General features: G+C 38.4%; 1 protein-coding gene across 1 annotated transcript in view; it reads right to left on the bottom strand.

Moving 5' to 3' along the window:
* LOC109426839 (uncharacterized) overlaps positions 1-22,374 on the bottom strand; it is a 165,293-nt gene that overhangs the window by 107,750 nt on the left and 35,169 nt on the right. Inside the window, exon 4 of the mRNA XM_062853459.1 lies at positions 19,756-20,916. Within this exon, the coding sequence (XP_062709443.1) occupies positions 19,756-20,916 (1,161 nt within the window). The remainder of the gene's footprint in view (positions 1-19,755; positions 20,917-22,374) is intronic.

Here is a 22,374-nt window from a genome sequence, read left to right as displayed (position 1 = left end):
CACTTAAAGGCTAGACATGATTTCTTATAATCTCTCTATGGACAACGTTAATTTTCACCCCCAAAAATCGCTTGAAGCGTCGAACATTTTTATTTGACATCAGAGAACTGAAAAATAATTATATTTCCATGAAAAATATTGTTTGGAAACAAGGGCCACCTCGTTTCATAGAAATTATCCTAGAAGTGTGAGAGAAATTCAATTCTTTTATAAGTGTAGATAACGTGTTTATGTCTTCAGCAAAGTTGTAAGGAGTGTCATAATTGGGAAACTTGCTGAACAATTGTTCTATCTTCACAATTTTTGAGAATATGGGCCGTTATTTTTGAACGGCCTCTTAAACTCAGTGCAAATGTTGTACCTTTTTCTAGATATTTTGGGAATCACATTTTCATTTTGGGGTAACTTTTATAGTGCCCTGGAAAACACATCAAAACTCAAAAATTAATCATGGATTGAAATTTTAGGAGTTTAAACATGATGATAGAAGCCGTGTGGAATATATCAGTTTGAATTTTTCTATTAAAACATGGCATTTTAACACAACTTTATACATAAAAGTAAGTTCGTGGACTACTGAGTGAAAAACTCAATGAGTTTAGCTATAAAAAACAATATTTATCTGAAAATATTTTCTAAATGATGCATCAACATATGATTACATGCTACAAATAGTGAGCTCTTTATTTGAGTTGTTTTTGATTGTTATAAAAAAAAAATTGAACACAACAGTTCTAGCTACATTAGATTACTATTGCATTGCATACATTTAGGCGTTTATGTTGTGTGGAGATTTCTGCCTAAATTTACTAAATTAATTCCATTTGTCACATTTAGTTAAGAGATAGAAGACCAGATTTGTATTCTGCTATGATCTATCTACCGAGAATAAGTGGCCATTCATTGAAAAAGTAGTCGAAACGAAGTTGCTTTAAGAAATTAAACCTAAATTGTTACTAAAAATAAAGAAAAAAAAAGGTGTAAATTTCAAAATGTTTTATTGTTTCGTCTGGTACTTTCTGGTACCCGTTCTCTTGCGATTCACAAAGGATATGCCTTATATTTTTTGTAATTTTATCCAGATCGCGGAATGCTGCAGAATCTGAAAACTTTTTGAATGCTGAAAATGATTCAAAATTGACAAAAAAAAAACATGATTTTGAAAACTCTTCTGTAAGAGAGCAAAATAAATGAAACCAGGTGAAGTTTTTTGTTTAAATGATACACCCTTATGAGGAGAACTGTGTAACATACTGTCAATATTTCGATAATTGAAGTTCTTCCGATGAGTTATGATGCAAATGAAAAAAAAGTAGAAAAAATCGTCAAATTTCGGCATTTATTCTTTAAAAATATGCATCCCAAAGTATTTTATTGATTGCCACATAATGAAGCATTACTTCATGTATCTCTAAAAAATATTAGACTCTGGAAAACCCTGAAATAAAATTTTCGACTTATGACCAGGAATTTGGCCCATTTACGCCTGTGTGCGCTCGCGCAAAAGCTCGTGCCACAAGCCGACATGTGTCGAGACAATCACGGGAATATTCTCACGAGCGAGCGTGAAGTGGTCGAGAGGTGGCGGCAGCATTACGATGAGCACTTCGATGGCAACGTTGCAAGCACCGTAGGTGGCGTGGTAATAGATCTAGGAGTATGTGCACAGGACGAAAGACTTCCGGCCTCCTGACCTCCAAGAGATTGAGGAGGAGGTTGGCCGATTGAAAAACAACAAAGCCGCTGGAGCAGTTCAACTACCAAGCGAGCTTCTAAAATACGATGGAGAAGCACTGGTGAGAGCACTACACCGGGTCATTACCAAGATTTGGGAGGAGGAAGCATTACCGGAGGAATGGGTGGAAGGTACCGTATGTCCCATCTACAAAAAGAACGATAAGTTGGATTGCGGGAACGATCGCAGGATCACACTACTGAGCGCTGCCTACATGATACTCTCTCAAAATTTATGTCGTCGCCTATCACCGATTGCAAGAGAGTTCGTGGGCAATATCAGGCTGGATTCATGGGTGAACGCGCTACAACGGACCAGATGTTCGCCATCCGCCAGGTGTTGCAGAAATGTCGCGAATACAACGTGCCCACACATCATTTGTTCATCGATTTCAAATCGGCGTGTGTTCAATTTGTCTTATCGTTCGCTTGGGTATCTATCCACCGTATTCTTTCATTACTTTCCTTACTCCCTCTTACTTCGAGTAGTATTAATATCACCGAAAAAAGCCAATTAAAGTTAATAATCGATCGAGACCAGCTATGGCAGATTATGCGCGAGTACGGCTTCCCGGATAAACTGATACGATTTATCAAGGCGACGATGAATCGAGTGATCAGCAACGATTTTCACGAAGTCCGTTCAGCTGCTTGGTTTCACTGAAGATGTTGATATTATAGCTCGTAAATTTGAGACGATGGCGGAAACGTACATCCGACTAAAGTGTGAAACCAGGCGAATCCGCCACCCCGAGTATATATCGACGGTGATGAAATCGAGGCGGTTGAAGAATTCGTGTACTTGGGCTCACTGGTGACCGCCGACTACAGCAGAGAAGTTCAGAGGCGCATTGTAGCAGGAAGTCGAGCTTACTTTCGAATCAGCAGAACTCTACGATCGAATAGAATTCGCCGTAATACGAAGTTAACTATCTTCAAAACGCTGATAAGACCGGTCGTTCTCTATGGGCACAAAACATGGAACCTACGTTCAGAGGACCAATGCGCCCTTGGAGTTTTCAAAAGGAAGGTGTTGCGTACCATCTACAGCGGAGTGCAGATGGAAGACGGGACTTGGAGAAAGCGAATGAACCACGAGCTGGATCAGCTTCTGAAAGAACCAACCATCATCCACACCGCGAAAATCGGGCGGCTACGGTGGGCGGGTCACGTCATCAGGATGTCGGATAGCAACCCGCTAGAATGGTTCTCGAGAGTCATCCGACCTGTACAAGAAGACGTGGTACGCAGCGAGCTAGATGGGCCGATCAGGTGGAGAACGATCAGCGGACCCTTCGCAGAGTGCGGAACTGGAGACACAAAGCCATGGACAGAGTGGAATAGAGACGGCTTCTATGTACAGCAGAGCCCAAGTAACAATTTCAATTCCTTTTAGATTTGATTATTTTTATGGGAGCTTTATCACAGCATGACCAATTCATGGAACATTTATAGTTGTTTTTATCAAGAGAAAACAATCTTCGTTCGTTTGCGGTTTTTAAGTTGTCTTCAAGTTAATTTTGAAATTCGCGCATAAAACAACTGAATTTACAAGAGCATTACATCTTATAATAAGTTTTAAGGCGTATTTGAAGTTATTTTCAATACATAACATCAACATATTTTATTAAAAGTTTATGCTTCGTTTATTCAAGTGCATTTCATCTGGCAATCCTCCTTTAAAAGCTTCTTGAAGCCTTCTATTCTTGAGCTAGAGCCATTACTCTGGAACAAGAACTATGCGAAATAATGATAAGACAACAAACTATTTTTCAATCCAAATAATGAATGTAACAAATTGGTTGAAAAACCGCTTTCTCATGCAAATATAAACACATAAACATGTTTGCTCACTGATAATTTAGCCATTCTTGTGCTAAAAAGCAATCATGTCAACGAAATAATGATTTTACGGCCAATCAAAAATGCGAGTAGCTGGCTGCTGTCGTCCTGTATTCAACCAGTTTCTCACACAGGCCATAGCTATGCGAATCGAAAATGAAATGGGTACTTACTGTGACTCTGCTCAAGCTCATGCCAAATAGTGTAATTGTAGAAAGTTGCACTTCATTATTAATAGCAATAATAAAGGGAAACAAAATAGAATTGGCACATCTCGACGCGAAACACCGCGAAATGTACAGAGAGAACTTTCTAGCATCGAAAACGTAAACAAACAATTGTCAAAGGCTGTTACTCTTGTATAAAACGAATAAGTTTCATTTAAGACGAACAAATCTGCCTCAAGATCATAACTAGTAAAAACAATCTTCAATAAAGGCTGCAGCGTTCATGCAAGGTGACTTGGTTCCATCATTGTTTTGAGGGGGTTTGGATTAAAGGTAATAACAATTGATGGCAGCTGCATGAGTTTTGTTCGCTTGGAACGGCAGCCATGCTTAGAAAGAATTGAAAAAGTGGCGTAGCCTTTTGTTTTTAAAGGAAATTTATGTTTTCGTATATTAATGATTGATATTATTTTTTAGGCGCTTTGTAATTTTCGTATGTTTTGGGTGGCATATCAACGAAAAAGTGGGTATGGCACGGAAAATTTCGGATCCCTGTCATCAATGATCTGCCAGGCAATTTAAATGTTTTAGCCATTTCAATTTGATGAAAATTAATTCGCAGTTCAATTAATATTTCATCCATGAAACAAAACTTGTTTGCATCTGCATAATGCTTAGGTAAAAGATTTCATTTATTATGCACTGTTGACACTTTTGAGAAAGACAGCTAAAAGATCAACATGCCTCAAGATATTCTTGTTAAAGTTTCATGGAGTTCTTATAATCAATCATCAGCGCATGTACATAAATACAACTACATAGTTTCAAAGCAGTCTTCAAAAGCAGCTTTGAAGATCTCCTGAAGAGTGGGCCAGATTAGTCTTATGGATGTTTTATACCTATTTTATCTCAGATTTGCAGAACAAAGAGCTTTATTGCTAAGTTTTATGATTCTATCTTAGAAATTACTTCAGGGTTGTCACAAAAGTATAATTGTTACTTGGGAGGCCACTCAGGCCTCAGTCTGACCGGTAAGGTAAGGAAAGTAAGCCAATGTTGGCCATTGTGGCAGCCTTTTTGGGATTCTAACAAGTATGTACTTCAGGTGCGCAAGCGGAAGTGTTTCAATAACTTTTGCTAGGCAGCTTACTCGACCCCGTGGGTGATGTTTAGAGGGGAGTCATGGCCAAAATAAAAGACGTTTTGGCTACCACATCAACTCATCTGTTCTACCTGTTAAGCAGACTAAGACCAATTGAGGAGCAAATACCAGACATTGATTTTCGGGCCGATCAACGGCTGTTCAAATGTTCAACCTGCGGATGATTCTAGTATAACTTTCTCACTCACCATCTACCCATAGATTCTAGAGAAACGTACGATTCTGTGAAAAAGCAAATGAACTTTGGCAGATAATAACAGAACATGGTTTTCCGGCGAAACTAGTTAGGCTGATACGCACAACGCTGGATGGCTCAAAATTAAGTGTTCAAATAGCAGACGAAGTATACCTATCTCGTTTGTCGCCTTGAATGGATTGAAGCAGGGTGGTGCTGTTTCAAATTTACTGAAAAGGGAGACAGCGAGGATAGGCTTGACGATTAAATAGTGATTTTAAAGTAAGTTTGCAGTTGTTGAAGAACTTGTTTCCATTGAAACACATGACGTTTTCTGTGAAGTAAAAATGCGTATTACAGCTATGAATGGGGCCTTTTACGGATTGCGTTATACGCTTAGGTCCCATAACTTGCAAACGCAAACAAAATTTGCTGTGTATAAAATGTTGATTATTCTGGTAGAGCATTGCGGTCATGAGGTATGGACATTGCGCAAAGTGCAAATGCTAACATTTGGCAGAGTTCAGTGGGAAATTTCGGAAGAAACGGTAGCGAAAACAGAATACAGTAGGGAAATTAGTTACAGGGCGGCCACGTACGCGCTGACTCCACGTCGTTGAAAAAGGCCTGGGAACTCTACACTTTTGGGAAAACTGGAAAAACATTGCCCAAGCCCAATGAAGATAATGTCTACTACACGTTCGGCACTGAAGTAAAGTTACTTTGTAGCCAATAAGGTATCACCACTAAACTGATGCACCGAGTATTCTGATGATTCTAAATCTCCATGCAAAAAAGAAACAAAACCCAGGTTGAGCAATCTATCGTGCGAATAAGATATTTCAAGGGAAAGTTAAGGGCCCATATAGCCGAGGCGGTAAACGCACGGGTATTTAGCATGACCATGCTGAGGGTGACGGGTTCGATTCCCGGTCGGTCCAGGATCTTTTCGTAAAGGAAATTTCCTTGACTTCCTTGGGCATAGAGTATCTTCGTGCCTGCCACACGATATACACATGCAAAATGGTCATTGGCAGAGGAAGCTCTCAGTTAATAACTGTGGAAGTGCTCATAGAACACTAAGCTGAGAAGTAGGCTTTGTCCCAATGAGGACGTTACGCCAACAAGAGAGAGAGAAGGGAAAGTTAAGTCATGAAAATACCCAAGGTAATTCGAACTCCCCTCTCATATGAAGGAACGTGTTTCCCCGCATTTAAAGAGGCAACCTTAGTGCCATTTTGTAACGTAGATACCTATATGTGTGACAGTTAACCGCTGCCATTACCCATGAGAACAATTTTTCCAAGAAAACCCACCAATCAAGAGTCTTGTCGGCCGGTGCATCTCCCTGCTTTACGGCGGCCGGGGTATCCACAACGGCATATTATCAGCGCGCAAGTGCTCTCCTCTCATGCCTAAAATGTATCGCGTGCAACAATTTATACGGGGCACAGGAAAGTACTGAATATTTTATCACCAGTAGCTGTAGCAGCAGAAGCAGCAGCATCGAGAGCCATTCCAAGGCCATAAACCGAGTGCTCTATCTGACTTCGATACAGCCAGCGTCCCTACCAGAAATTGATGAAAAATGAGAAATACATTTGCAATTTGGTCCAGCGGGTTTACAAATTTTATTTTTTTAAATACATATAATAACGAATTGTGCCATTTTAATTTTGTTGAAAAACTACTTTTGAACACAATTTCGTTATAACATTCTGATCGGGATAGGTTACCACGACTGTCAGGAGGGCATAACTCGTTCGCGGTCGTGAGAAATGGAATTTCCTCGACGACACCAACGTTCGCTTGGACCATCGGAAAAACTGCTCTGCGTCGTCGCTGCCGCCTGTATATCGAAGAAGATAAGCCGGCACAAATTAATCTTTCATGACCCGCAAAAGTATTCGGCTGCAGGAAAGTCGTCGTCCGGAAGCGGAATGTGAGTGCGGAGTGTAGTGCACAGTGGGTGAAATTAACACTTCATCCCATTTGCTGGTCCACAGGCCAGGGTTTCTTTCCAATTCCCAAGTTGTTTCCACGCCATTTTCTTCGACGACCGGAGGAGTGGACTATGTTGGTAATCGCACGATAGACCTACCCCTATCAGAAGCCGTTGCAACATAAGTAGGTAGGTTCGGTTCGGTACCCACCACTAACGGGCAGAAATAACTGCGATAGAAATATTTATGGCTTGGTTATTCGTTGCTCTTTGGGGTCGGGCTTTCAGAGACGACGAAGACGACGACGACAATGACGGCTACGGTGAAAGCAAGATTTATGGAACCCGCGCGCGAGAAAGCTTCTTCCCAAACAACAGCAGCAGGGCAGCAGTAATGGGAGTGAAATGCATTTTGAGAGAGAACATTGTTTTTCGTTTCGTAGGTTTATTGCTGCAAAGAGGATTGGGAAATGAAGTATGCATCCAGCGAGTACGTGCAATACGTCTTCTTATAAAAGATGGCCTGGGAACTCCTTTGGAATGAACAATGTTAGCGTTTTAACTGGACCGTGCTTGCCATAACATAGTATTTTACTTTCGATTAGCGTTTTTCTACACTCTTTCACAGTGTTTAACTTCAGATTATTTGGGTCTGGATATAGAAGAGCAAGCATGTATTTTTTGATGCAGAATACGAAATATCTTCAAATGTATTTAGATCAGTGCTGTCATGGTACAATCAGAGCAGTTATCAGGTATCAGTAGGTCGGCTCCAGAGGCACGTTCTTCTCCATTTGGGAAATTTATGCCATCGCCATGAATACGAGCCTATTCATCATTTACCTGAGGGAGAGGGAAGGGAGGAATAAGGGATGGGATAGGGAAAGGGAAGATAAGGGAATAGGGTCGACATAATCGCATAAGCGTACCACAACGGGTTCAAACAGCGCCCTGAAAAGGGCACCGTAAAAAAACGCATGAAGCCTATAGCTACTTACCACAACGGGTTCAGAAATACAGAACATCCCGAAGATTCAGACTTCTTAGGTCAATTTCACTTATTCAAGTATTTACCGAGTACATCTCGTCCTTTTTTTACGTCCATGCATGGCTAAGCGACAAGAAAATCTACCGCCAAGACAATGAGCAAACTCAACATTTTTATATTTTTGAAAACATCTCCTTGATTAGGAGAAGTGTACAAAAATATAAAAATGTCTATTTTAATTATTATTTTGGCATTAGAATTTTATTTCGCTAAGTCAATAGTGGACGTAAAATGAGGTTTGGGTGTACTCGGAAACGCAGTTGACTGGGTAGCTATGTACATATCAAATGAATCAAAGTTCCACAGTCGGATTTTCAGCTAAGATTTACAAATGAAGTAGCCTGTTGAGGCTTGTGATGGATTGTGTGACATCATAAGTAGGAAAACCACATTAAGTAATCTCAATTGCGTTTCTGATACGAGATTCCTCATTCCTCAAAAGTGGTGGCAAGACTCCCGCATGGGGGCATCCACAAACACTCAATTTCCTAATTGCTGCTTGACGTAATGGCGAGAAGAGATGTTGGTTTTTGATCATTTGGTAAATCCAATTGGAAATCATTGAAAGATAAATGTGTAGGACAATCCGTGCGGCTTCCAATATGGAATCGAAACGTACGTGTTCAAAAGTATCCTGGAAATCCAAGAAAATACCCAAACAAAATTGTTGTTAAAAGAATGCTTTTCCGATATCGTAAACAACATTGTGCAAATAAATCACAGTGGATTTCCCATTTTGGTAAGCATGTTGGTTCCCATGGAAAGGTATGTCTGCCAGAAAAAACATCACGGGTGTGATGCTGGACAAAACGTTCTAATCATTTCAGAAGAAAGAGGTCAAATTGATAGGTCTGATCTTCATAAGATGCATTATCCACTTCCGGAATAAACTTGACAGTAAAATCCTACCAAGATTTGGGAATAGCAAGGCTGCAAACAAACAGTTTTATCAAAACATTTTGGGGCTCGAGGCATGACACGCGAGATTGCCATTTCAATTTTACTGAAAGTAGCAAACATCGGGTCAAACGCAAAATGCGGAACGGTGATAATTAAAGCATTACACCTACATAGAAATCCCCCTACGAAAGTAAGGTTCTTGGATCAAAGCTGTTCTTTAATGCTAAATATTGATCTGAGCTATCATAACCATAGCCACTACCCAAACTAGGCACGATCAAACTCTTACAACCACAACACAAGAAAAAAGGGCAGCGATAAAAACCAATTCGGTATCGATTGAAGAACGCCAGAGACGAAGATACACAGAGGACACTGTGAAGAACGCATAATGCGAAGAGCCATATAGGCTATAATTAAAGCTAATAAACAACATATCAATAATCCCAATCTTATTGAGCCTCGCATTTGAGGCTTAAGAAGGATAGCAGATTATCTCGGAGAAACACAAGGTCAACTGCACCATTGCTCCGGTAAGGGCATAATACTGTGGAGGGCGCCCTAGTACTTTACAGGCTCTGTTTGCGTTTAGGTTTTTATTATACCCCTCTAGCCATTCATTCCTAGACACGGTAAGCATATAGCCGCATCACACCATGAAATGAATTAGGGGTCACCTGTTTATTGGACTCTTACCACCGGAACAGGCAGTCCGTAGTGTTATTCTTAGCCAATTGTGACAAGCACTACCGACACTACACAGCCATCTAGGCTGATCGATATAAGAAGTTAATATTGATGATCAAATTTTTGATGCAGAATACGAAATATCTTCAAATGTATTTAGATCAGTGCTGTCATGGTAAAATCAGAGCTGGTAACTCAAGACTTCCAAATCTCAGCGCCCCCATACTGATAAACCCCCATGGAAATGACTTCAAATGACTGAAATTTGAGCTCAGCAATAACTCTTCTAAATATTTCTCCAAAAAGTATTTTAGAGTTAAGAATTTATTCCTGCCCTCGTACTGCTCCATGTTTACCTCCAGGGATATCGCCAAAAACATAATTGGGGATTCTTTCAGGATACATCGAAATTTTTAAGAAGATTCTCGCAGGATTTCCTAAAATGATTCCAGCAAGGTTCGTTCAGAAATTTTTCCTAGTATTCCTTCAGCGATCATTTAGGAAATTCTTTCAAGGATTTCTACGGAATTTTGTACATATATTCTTTAATGTGTTTCTTCAAACATTTCTACAAGAAATTCCCATCTAAATTCTTCTGAAAATCTCTCAAGAATTCAAGGAATGTCTCTAAGGATTATCACAGAGTTCTTCCAAAGATTTTTTTCAAATGATGCAACTCCAGGGAAAAAATAGTTCTGGAGATTATTGCAATTTCTCATTCAAAATCTCCTCTATCGGTTCCCTTTGAAAATGCCGTTTTTCCTTGAACTTTTTCACAAACTATAGTTGAAATTTGTCCAGAATTTCCTTAAGCCTTGTTTCATATATTCAGAGATTCCCTCAGGCATTTATTTACAATTTTCACCACAAAGTTTTGAAGAAGTTTCTCCAGAATTTCCTCCAGATACTCCTCCATAGATTGCTTAAGGACAAACGTCTTGAAATCCCGCTTCAAGAGTGCATGAGAGCTTAAAACGCACACATCTCAAGAAGCAGGCTTCAAACAACAGTGCATTTTATTATTCTGTTCTTGCTCACTTGCAATAAGCCTAAAATAAGAAGATCAAATGCGCTGGTTTTGTTTACGAAGAGATTTGTGCCCTCGAAATCGTAAGTAGGTGCCTAAGTCGGCCATCGTGGCGGCCATCTTGGGATTCTAACAAGTCTGTCCTTAAGGCTTATTGAGATCTTACTTCAGGCATTCTTTCATATTGTTTGTCCGGTGATGCTTGAGAAATTCATCCAGAATTTATTCCTTGGAATTTTTCACAGAATGCATCATTTAATACTTCTTTTTGTACCTGCAGAGGGTTCTTCTGTTTTTCCAGTTATTTTTTATAATATCCTTAAAAAAAAAATCATTAAAAAAAGAAAGTATTGCAGGTTCTCTCTCAGAAATATCTCAAGCATTTTATCCTTGAAATAACTTGAAATAAGCTCCTTAAGAAGTTTTTCATGTTTTTTTTTTCTAGGAATTAAGGAGGTGTCTTAAGGAGGTTGTTGAAGAACTTTCCCAGGAATCTTTGTCCAGGAATCGCTACGGAAAATTTTCAAGAATTTCTTTTTGGAATCTTCAAAGATAAAATAAGAAGGGATTATTTCAAACAAGCATCCAGGGATTTTTTCAGAATTTCTAAAGAAATTCTTTCTAGAATTCTTCCAGGCAATTTTATGCTGTTTCAGTCACAGGAGCAATTTCCAAATTAAAATCGTGTTGGAACTTCAGCAGAAATCCTAGAAGGATTTTCTCATGGAGTTCTTGGTGAACCCCATGGAAGTGTTTTTAAATGAATTGATTTTTTTTATGTGAAGCGGACCTGGTGTGATGGTTAGAACACTTGACTATCACGCCGAGGACCTGGGATTGAATCCCTCTCCCGACAAACTTGCAAAATGTGAATTCTTCCTTCGGAAGGGAAGTAAAGCATGTGCCCCGAGGTGAACTAGCCTAGAGCTAAAAATCTCGTTGATACAGATAAAAAAAAATTATGAATTTGTGTAAAACTCCATGAAAGAACTATTGAAAAAATCCCGCATTGAAATTCTTAAAGAAACCCCTTAATTCTGAGGATTTTTAAATGAGCTCCTGATGAAATATCAGAAGAAATCCGAGTAGCAATTTCTGAAATTCCTTCAGATATTTTTGAAGAAATATCCAGTGAAATTTCTTTAAAATCTCAGGGAAACCTATCGAATGAATCTCCAGGGGGTTATCTGCACAAAAAAACACTGTGAAATTCTTGAAGAAGTTCCAGCAGGGAGTTTCGAAAAACTTGGGAAATTCCCAGGAAAAGCCTTGAGAGAGATTCCCAGAAAAGCTGATAAAGTAATATTTAAGAAAATTCTTGAAGAAATTCTTTAATAAATTCGTTAACAAGTCTGTGGTATATTTTTTTTTTTTTTCAGAATACCTTAGAGAAATTTCTGGAGCGATTTGTGGACTCATTTCTAAATCGATTCCTGTAGGAATACTAAAAAAACGCCTAGATAAACTTCTGTAAAGATCCTTTGAAAATACTCGAGATATTCCTTGAAGGATTCCTGTTGAATTTATAAGAAAATATTGCTGAATAAACTCTTCTTCACAGAGAAATTCTTAGAGTTATTTTTTAAGCAAATTTCTGAGGAACTTAAAGGAAAAACATGGAGAAATATCTGCAGGAAATCCTAAATGAAACTATGTATGAACTCCTGGAAGAATTACTGCAGGATTTTCTTGTTTTATCTCTGTAAAAGTTCCTGGACAGATTCGGGCGGGAATTTCCAATGGATTTCTTAGAGCAATTCCTGAAAAAGATATCTGGTGGACTTTCTGAACGAATTTCTTTTTGAATCTCTGGAAGATTTTTCGAAGAAACCTCTGGAAGAATTTATGAAAGAATCTGTAGAGAAATCCCTGCAAGGGTTTGGTAAACGAATCATCAGAAAACAAAATCTGAAATAAACCCTGGCAGAGTTTCAGAAGAAACATTAAAATTGACATAAAAGTAGTCCTGGATAAATTTGTGGAAAAATTCTCAATGGATTTACTAACGTATACCTTCTGAAAACATCCATGGAGCAATTTTAAAGACAATCCATAGATGATTTCTTGATCATTGGACAGATTAATGAAGGTATCTCAAAGGATTTTCTGGAGAAATGTCCAGGGAATTTTTTTAAAGAACCCCTGGACGAATTTCTGAAGAAAACTTTGGTAAAGTTCCTAAAGAAGTCTGTGAAAGATTTTCTAGAGAAATCCTAGGAGAAATTTATGGAGGAATTTTGATTCTCTGACGGAATCGCTGAAAGGATTGCTGAAGATAACCGAAGATTATTTCTTGAAAGAGTTCTTGTACGGAATTTATAAAGAATTGATGAAGGAATTTCTGTGAAAAATCATGAAAGATTCTCTAGAGGAGTTCTCGGAGATATTTTTGGAGAATGCTCAAGAGGTAACTCCAAATGAAATTCGTGAACAATTTCTGAAAAAAAACCATAGCAGGTCCTAAAAAAACTTTTAAAAGGATTTTTTTTTAGATTTTCTAAAGGCTTCCAGAGGAGAAATTCCAGGAGGAATCCAAGAAGATTCCAAGACATTCCAGACAAAATTTTTAATAAATTCTTTGGAAAATGTTCTGAAGAAATTGTTTTGGGAATTTCTGATGGATTTGAACAGGAATTCAGGGAGCAATGTCTGAAAATATCAATAATTGTTTTACGAATGCATCCTTTGATTAATTTCTGGATGAATCTCTCAGAGAATTCCTGAAAAAAAGGTACCAAAAGAGTTCTTAAGGTTCAATTGAGATTGGAAAATATTTCAGAAAAGCACTTTTTCCCAAAATGATCCGCAAATCGAAGAAAATAAGAATGTCCGATTGTTTATTTAGTCAATTGTGAAAATCGGACACGCTGGGTTTTTTTGCTTTTCATCATTGTGGAGAAAGGTGAATTTTTAGTTTTGGATTATATGCGATTCTCGTTCGAACCTTAAGAAATTCATGAAATTTCGTAGAAATAGCTAATGAAAAATCGGAATAAATCCTTCTGAAAAAAAAACATCGAATACCAAAGCAGTCTCTGGAGATATTTCATAGGTTATGCTTAAGAATTTTTAAAAGCAATCTCTGGAGAAATTTCAGAAGAAACTGAAAATGGATCTCTGACGGAATATCTGCAAAAATCGAAAGTCGAATTCCTGTAGTAAGCATTGGGAAAATCCATGAAATAATTACTGGACGGTTTCGAAAGGGATTCATGGATGAATTTCTGAAAGAATCCCTGAATAAAACTCTGCAGAAATCCCTGAAGAAATTTCTGCCGGATTTATTCAAATAAATCATGCAATAATTTCTGGAGTAATTCCCGAAAACATTTTTGAAGGAATTCCTGGAGAAACTATAAAAGGAAACCCTGAAGAATTTTCCAAAATAGTTCCAGAGGATTTTTAGCAAATTAAATCTTGGAGGATTGAAGGAGTTCCTCTATGATTTTTTGGAAAAATTTTAGAAGGATGAATTAGGAAGTATTTTTGGAAGATTTTCTGAAAATCTCCCGGAAGAAACTCCGAACGTATGAATGAGTGATTTTCTTAAGCAACTGCTGGAGATATTTCTGAATAAATATCTGGAAGTATTTCTGATGGGATCCCGCCCGGAGGAATTTCTAAAAGAAACCACGCAAGATTTTTTCTCAAGATTTTTTGTGTTCATGCTCAATTTCTAGTTGAATCTCTGAAAGAATTGCAGGAGGTGTTTTTACAGCAATTGCTTAAGAAAATGTCCAAATGAATCCTTAGAAGATTTTTGAAAAAAAAATCCATCACAGAATTCCTGGGGGTATCACGAAAGGCATATCTACGGCAATTTCTGAATAATATTTCCAAATGAGGCCTTGGAAGATTTTTGGAAAGAATCCATAAAAGAATGTCTGGGGAAGTTGTGAGAGATTCTGCGTAGAAAACTTCAAAACGAAATAATAAATTTCTAAAAAGAGGATTTTTTTCTGAAAAACTTCCACAGGAATTTCTGACGGAATCTCAGAGGGTTTTGTGTATAAATTTGTGAATATTCGGCGTAACTTTTGGAAGAATCTGTTGATGAATTTCTTAAAACACCCCTAAAGGGACACAATCTATGCAAGATTTTCTTAAAGAATTTGCAAAATTTCAGAAAGAGAATTTTCTTATGCGATATCCATCGAATGTTTCAAATAAAATTTTCTTAGAAATCCCATAATGAATATCTTCAGGAATTTTTAAAATAATTTGCGAGACACCGATAAAAAATTCTAGGTTTTCTTCAGGAATCCATAGAGAATTTCCAAAAATATCCCAGAAGTATTTGTTTTTGTTGCATGATAATTTTCTAAAGAAATCATTGAAAGATGAGCAAACTTTAATTATTTATAGTGTAATTTAAGTTTGTTACTGATCAATATTTATTTTTCTGCAATTCAGTATTATAATTTTTATTTTATTTAACCCATTTCAGTATCATAATAATCAAGCTTTCCGTTCTGGTCCATTATGCAACTGAAATGAGTAGCATAATGAAAAAATCATAAAATCTTTCGTTAGTTCGTGAGTGAAGAAGTGCGAATATATTCTGGTCTCTGTTGTTCATGAGTAGGTTTGCTTTGCGTTTGTGTTTGCTCAGCTGCAATCCTCACTATTTTCCATCTCTGGTTTCTAATACTTAAGAGCCAGTTCGCGAGAGCCGCAACCCCTTCTTGTATCGATGTGCTCCGATTGAGCTGAAATTTTCAGGGTATGGTTTTTCATATAAAAGATGATATCTGGCCGATTTTCAGATTTTTCCGTTAGGGGGAAGTGGGGTAAAATAGCCCTCAAAGATTTCATGTCTAAAAATAGGTAAAATCACTAAAATCGCAATAACTTCCGCAAAAGTTAACGGATTCAGCTGAAATTTTTCATGGATACTCTACTCCTATGGCACTTTCATTTAAGCCAAGCGTTGGATATTCTTTGATATTTAATTTGAAGAAATAAATTATTTTCATAATTTTTTTGACGATTTTCAGGGCGCCTGTTTTCGTACCAACAGAACTAGGATGAAAAACTGAGTACTACGTTTTGAAGGATTACCCAAGAGCTTTCATTTGACATGTGACCCAGATGCGCCAACTTAAAAACTTTCGAAAAAAAATTTTTTTTCTCGGGGTATGCATTTTACCCCATATTTTTAGCTGTCTAAAAAGAAGTATTGTTATCGCAAATTATGACAACGTTATTTAGCTTTCAAGGGGTTTTCTTCAATAATAATTCAACAGAAAAATGATGACTAAGAAATGCAATTATTGGATTTTTTCATTTGGGGAAAGTAGGGTAAAACGGACTAACTCAACCTCCTTTCGAAATAACGTTGCTACGATGTTCACTGATCGGACTTGAATTTTTAGAGTTCTTTATTCTACTCAAGAAAAGATGCTCTATCGCATATTTTTTTTTCTTGAGAGGAAAACGGGTAAAACAATTCTCAGAAAAAAATGTTGAAAATAATCAAAATTTCAAGTGTAGGTTTTGGTAAATGCTTTGGTAAAACTTGGCGAAATTTTATGAACATAGAAAAAGAAAATCCTAATTTTTATTGCTTATTCAAATGAGCAAGTCTGACAACATTTTGACGTCGAGAAATGTCACAGATTAGCACGTGGTGTGTGATTCACCGGATTCTTTCTAGATTTTTCTTTTGACATGCATCTCCGGTTCATTTTCTCTCTTTTTTTCAAGTGAAAATTGCAGCAGTGCACAATGGTCCACGAAAAAGATTTACGAGGAAAGATGCATTCTGCGCCTTTAAATGGTTTTTTGGACAAATATGGTCTTCTACAAAGATATTCCCAAAAATAAAACTCTCTTTTCAATGTACATAAAAGTTCGGGTGGTCCATATTTTCAAAGAAATTGGGAACCAATCTTTTTTGTTTGCTAGAATAAGATCTATCAATTTTGAGCAAGTTTCCAGAAGACACTTTTTATGTAGCTTTGAAATTGACCGATCTAGAGATGTTTTTTTCTGAATAAGCTTAGGGTGGTTCAAGAAAAACCGGTTTTCTGGCGTTAACTTTTTCAGTTTCGATTTTTCATCAAAGTCGCCCAAGAAACACTTGTAGAGAATAGTTTTTTGAAAACATATGATGGGTTGGGACAATCATAAAAATTATCTTTTGCCCGCATTCAAAAGAAGAAACGTTGTTATAAAACATATCTAAAAATTAGACGGGTGTTTTTTTTTATAAATCAAGTGAAAAATACTAGAAAAGTGCCTTTTTTTTCTAGATGATCATCAATAACTTTTGAAATTGCTTCGTCATTTCCCAGCGCACGAAAATGTGCGTTATTTTTGAATTCTAAAAATGGTTCTTAGCCAACTTTGATGTGAAATTTGAAACAAAAAATATAAAGATAAAGGGTGACGCTAGAACAAATCGTTTTATTGCTTTATCTTTTTTGTTTCAAATTTGAGCTTGAGCTTGATTGACCGCCCGCAGTTGCTACTCCAATATCGCCAGATCAGCTACACTCACACAAGGAACCAATGAGATAGCTGCTTGCGACTAACAGGCGTCTTCAGTGTGTGAGCGTTGGTGGTCTTGTATTTTTAGGCGACAATGGCGCCTGCTGCGTCAGATTGCAGGTCAATGGGGAAGGGGAGGGAAGTAATGATTGCAATCGCTTGCCCACGTCAGGCCGTTGAATCCTCTGCGCCTGCACAAGGTCATGCGGATGTTGGTGTGTTGGTGGGAAATGTTTATTTTTGGCACATGGATCATGCATTGGTGCAAGGGTGCCAGGCGTAAAACTATAGATTGTGTGAAGATTTCTGTGAAGCGGCACAGTCCACTTGGTTGCATAACTGGTAGGCGTTATATGATAGATTGATACTGTGCTATGATGAAAGTTGGAAGGAGGGAAACGGCTTTTTTTAATCCGTTTCTGGTTCTAGCGATCGCTACGAACGTACGAATATACATTATATGTATATTTAGGAGATAGAGAGTGAGAGAGAAAATAGATAGAAAGATACAAAGTGGGAGGAAAGGGACGAGCCAGGGATTGAACCCAGGACCTTCTGCATATGAATCAGAAGCGGTAGCCACTAGACCACCAAGCTCATCTCATCTTTTTTGTTTAAAATTTCTCGTCTAAGTCGCGTAAGCGCATTTTCGTTCGCTGAGAATGTTGCTACGTCATTCCGTTCAAAAGTTATTGATGATTATCTAGAAAGAATAGGCACTTTTCAAGTATTTTCACTTGAGTTACAAAATAGATATGTTTTATAACAACGTTTCTTCTTTTTAATGCGGGCAAAAGATAATTTTTATGATTGCCCCAACCCGTCATACCACCTTTTCAAAAAACTATTCTCTACAAGTGTTTATTGGGCGTCTTTGATGAAAAATCGAAACTGAAACAGTTAACGCCAGAAAACCGATTTTTCTTGGACCACCCTAAGCTTATTCAGAAAAATATTTCTAGATCGTTCAATTTTAAAGCTACATAAAGTGTCTTCAGGAAACTTGCTCAAAAGTGATAGATCTACAACTTTCCCGAAGAATGTATACAGTTATTCTTGCAAATAAAAAAATTTAGTTCCCAATTTCTTTGAATATATGGACCACCCTAATTTTTATGTACATTGAAAAGAGTCTTATTTTTGGGAATATCTTTGTAGAAGACCATATTTGCCCAAAAAACCATTTAAAGGCGCAGAATGCATCTTTCCTCGTAAATCTTTTTCGTGGACCATTGTGCACTGCTGCAATTTTCACGAGAAAAAAAGAGAGAAAATGAACCAGAGATGCATGTCAAAAAAAAAATCTAGAAAGAATCCGGTGAATCACACACCACGTGCTAATCTGTGACATTTCTCGACGTCAAAATGTTGTCAGACTTGCTCATTTGAATAAGCAGTAAAAATTAGGATTTTCTTTTTCTATTTTCATAAAATTTCGCCAAGTTTTACCAAAGCATTTACCAAAACCTACATTTGAAATTTTGATTATTTTCAACATTTTTTTCTGAGAATTGTTTACCCCGTTTTCCTCTCAAGAAAAAAAAATAATATGCGATAAAGCATCTATTCTTGAGTAGAATAAAGAACTCTGAAAATTCAAGTCCGATCAGTGAACATCGTAGCAACGTTATTTCGAAAGGAGGTTGAGTTAGTCTGTTTTACCCTACTTTCCCCAAATGAGAAAAATCCAATAATTGCATTTCTTAGTCATCATTTTTCTGTTGAATTATTATTGAAGAAAACCCCTTGAAAGTTAAATAACGTTGTCATAATTTGCGATAACAGTACTTCTTTTTAGACAGCTAAAAATATGGGGTAAAATGCATACCCCGAGAAAAAAATTTTTTTTTCGGAAGTTTTTAAGTTGGCGCATCTGGGTCACATATCAAATGAAAGCTCTTGGGTAATCCTTCAAAACGTAGTACTCAGTTTTTCATCCTAGTTCTGTTGGTACGAAAACAGGCGCCCTGAAAATCGTCAAAAAAATTATGAAAATAATTTATTTCTTTAAAATAAATATCAAAGAATATCCAACGCTGGGCTTAAATGGAAGTGCCATAGGAGTAGAGTATCCATGAAAAATTTCAGCTGAATCCGTTAACTTTTGCGGAAGTTATTGCGATTTTAGTGATTTTACCTATTTTTAGACATGAAATCTTTGAGGGCTATTTTACCCCACTTCCCCCTAACGGAAAAATCTGAAAATCGGCCAGATATCATCTTTTATATGGAAAACCATACCCTGAAAATTTCAGCTCAATCGGAGCACATCGATTCCACTTCCTTTGGAAAGGGGGTCGCGGTTCTCGCGAACTGGCTCTTAATACATCGCCTTTCATACATGAGAACTTCCCCTCCAAGTGTGAAGTACTTTATGGATGCCACCTTCAGTGTATTTTTTTCCGTGGTCGCAATTTTCAATAATCCTATCAGCGTAGGTAACAACTTTTAAATGTTAATGCAAAAAAAAATCCAAAAGAAATCATATGAAGATCTATTTACAAACTTTTGCCATGGAAGATCAGAACCTAGACCATACAATATAAATAGTTCCAAACCTTATCAATCTTTCTACTCACCTCCGTACAGAACGAGCAGCCACACTGCGATATCCGGGTGAGGTTCTCGGCGCTATACTCGCCGAGGCACAGTTTACACGTAAATTTCACGATCGGACTGAGGGCAGGCAGCGCACCGCCGCTGGCGGTCACAATCGTAGGACTTGGCGGTGCCACCAGCATGGCCGCTTTCGACGTTACCGACGCCCGGCTGCTGCTGTTCGACAACGAGGAGGACGAGGATCCCGACGGTGATGAGGAGCACGAGGATGAGGAGGACGACGAGGTTCCCGACGAGGTTTTCGTAAGTCGCAGTAGACTGCCCACGTGTTTGCCGGCTGTTCCTCCGGCAGGCTGCGAGTTGGTGCCGCCGCCGCCGCCACCAACGGCCACAAAGCCACCATTGGACAGGTTGAGGGAGTACCGCGATCCGGCCGCTGCGAGAGATAGGAGACTAGAACAACGGGAGCACGTGGCCACCGAAGCACAATTACGTAATCGATTCTGCGGTTTGATGGGTTCGACCGATTGGGCGGCATTGGTCAAAGCGAGGACTGTTTCGCACTTCCGTAGGCCGCCTTTCGGCTGCGACCCCAGCAGAGGCACGGACTTCGGCGGTGCCAAACTAGTGCAGCTGACGTCTTTCTTCAGCAGAGGAACCACCGACCACAGCTTTTGATGTACGGAGCTGAGCGAAGTCGTTGAAATGTTAAGTCTACTTCGCGTCATCTCGACCAGGTTGTGCTCGGAGGGGCTCTTGCTTATCTTAATCTCAGGCGACGCCAGAAGGGGTACGTTGGTTGCTATCGATTGAGGAGGAGCTGGCGGAGGGGGCGGTGCTGGCGGGGGTTCCTTCGAAGGCCTCCTACCAACCAGGCTTTTGAGAAATGCTTCCAGTCTACGTTTCCGAGGCACCGGAGCCCCTAGGGAAACCGGATGACTCCCGTCGTTGGCCATCGATGGCACTACCGGTGAGGATGGATTGCAACCAACTGGGGATCGACGATTGGCTTGCAGGTTTCCTGCTGCTCCTCCTCCTCCTGTACTCCCGGAAACGACCAACGGCCGAGGGCCACTAAATTGTGGTGAATGTGGCTCCAGCAGCGATGCGGACTCGTGGGAACCGCCATTGGCGAGTGCGCTCCGTAAACCAGCCAGGTTGTGCACGATGGATGCAAAGTCCTGAAAAAAAGAAAAGAAAAAAAAAAACAAAATAATTGTCATTTAATTTGCCATAATCGATTACACAGCACGACAGCAGCGGCCAAACCGACCGAAAGAGCCTATATCGGTTCGACGGAAATAGCATCATGACACGGGGAAATGAAAATAATCAATCTGATATCCGGCTGGCGCGGCACACTGAATGTCAGGTTCGTGGTAACCCTGAGGGAAAATGCAAAATCGATACGAACAGAAAGTTCAGTTGCGCCATTCGTTCCAAACATAGAACGATTTTTTTTTCATGTTCTCTAGAGCAGCTGCTCTGAGTGGGTGACACGAAAGGATTTGCAAGAACAACCCGCTTGAGATTGAATTGGCGATAATTGTTTTTCCTGGAAAAATTTCGCAAATAAATTGATACTGAAAAGTATATTCAAGAAGATATAATACCAAGGTTGGCAGGAGTTGTGAAACTCCGCCAGTTTGTGTCCGATTTCAAAACCCAAGATATCATTCAAAAGATAATTAGTCAAAGAAACTATGAACATGATTTAAATGATTTTTTTTCGAAAATGTTTGTATGTAAACTTAAGCTAATGTTGCCAAACTGATGTCATCGACCAAAAGTTTAGGGTCACTATCGTAAAACATGGAAAAGTGATATGTCGATAACTTTGTGATCCTTCATTCAATTTTAATTCTTCTTGGCTTATTTGAAACATAATGAATGGTACTTATTGCATAGACAATGAACCACACATGTTTGTTAAAAGTTACAAACTAAAACTAAAATACAAACTAAACGTAAAATTGCCTCATTTTTTGAAATGTGATGAAGTGTGTTAACTTTACATAACATATTTATATATAAAAATTGTTGAATACGTTAAATGAAAAACATCAAACGTAAATTTAGTAAATTATCTTTGAAATGAGCCAAAAAGAATTAAAATTGAACCATAGATGACGAAGGTATCACCAAATCACTTTTCCATGTTTTACGACAGTGACCCCAAAGTTTTTTTTAGCCAAGTTCCGTAAAAAGCAGTTTAAAGCTAATAGAGAACAGGATATATTACCGCTCTAATCTTAAAATTTGGTCGACTCAATTTCCAGCAAGATGATAGGGCAGGATCGTGGCTTCCGGCTGGGATTGGGGTCACACACGGGCGGAACACTACCGGGGCCGGTCTATATCGGCGGAACTGGGCACCACAAGATTCACCACACAAAAAACTACTAGTTTTACACTTCTGGATTCACTTTATTAGGCGTTTTGGAAAAGAACTTTATTTCTCGATGGTTCGATTCTTCGGCAGTGTCCGTAAGTTTATATTCATTTTTTTTAGAAAATTTGGCAACTTTGGGTTAAGTTTACATACAAATATTGTTGTAAAAGTTTCACCTAAATCATGTTCAAAGTTACGTTGACTTATTATCTTTTGAATGAGACCTAGGGTTTTGAAATCGGGCGCA

This window comes from Aedes albopictus, chromosome 2 (genome assembly GCF_035046485.1).
Source record: "Aedes albopictus strain Foshan chromosome 2, AalbF5, whole genome shotgun sequence".
NCBI lineage: Eukaryota > Metazoa > Arthropoda > Insecta > Diptera > Culicidae > Aedes > Aedes albopictus.
This window is presented reverse-complemented; position numbering and strand designations above follow the sequence as displayed.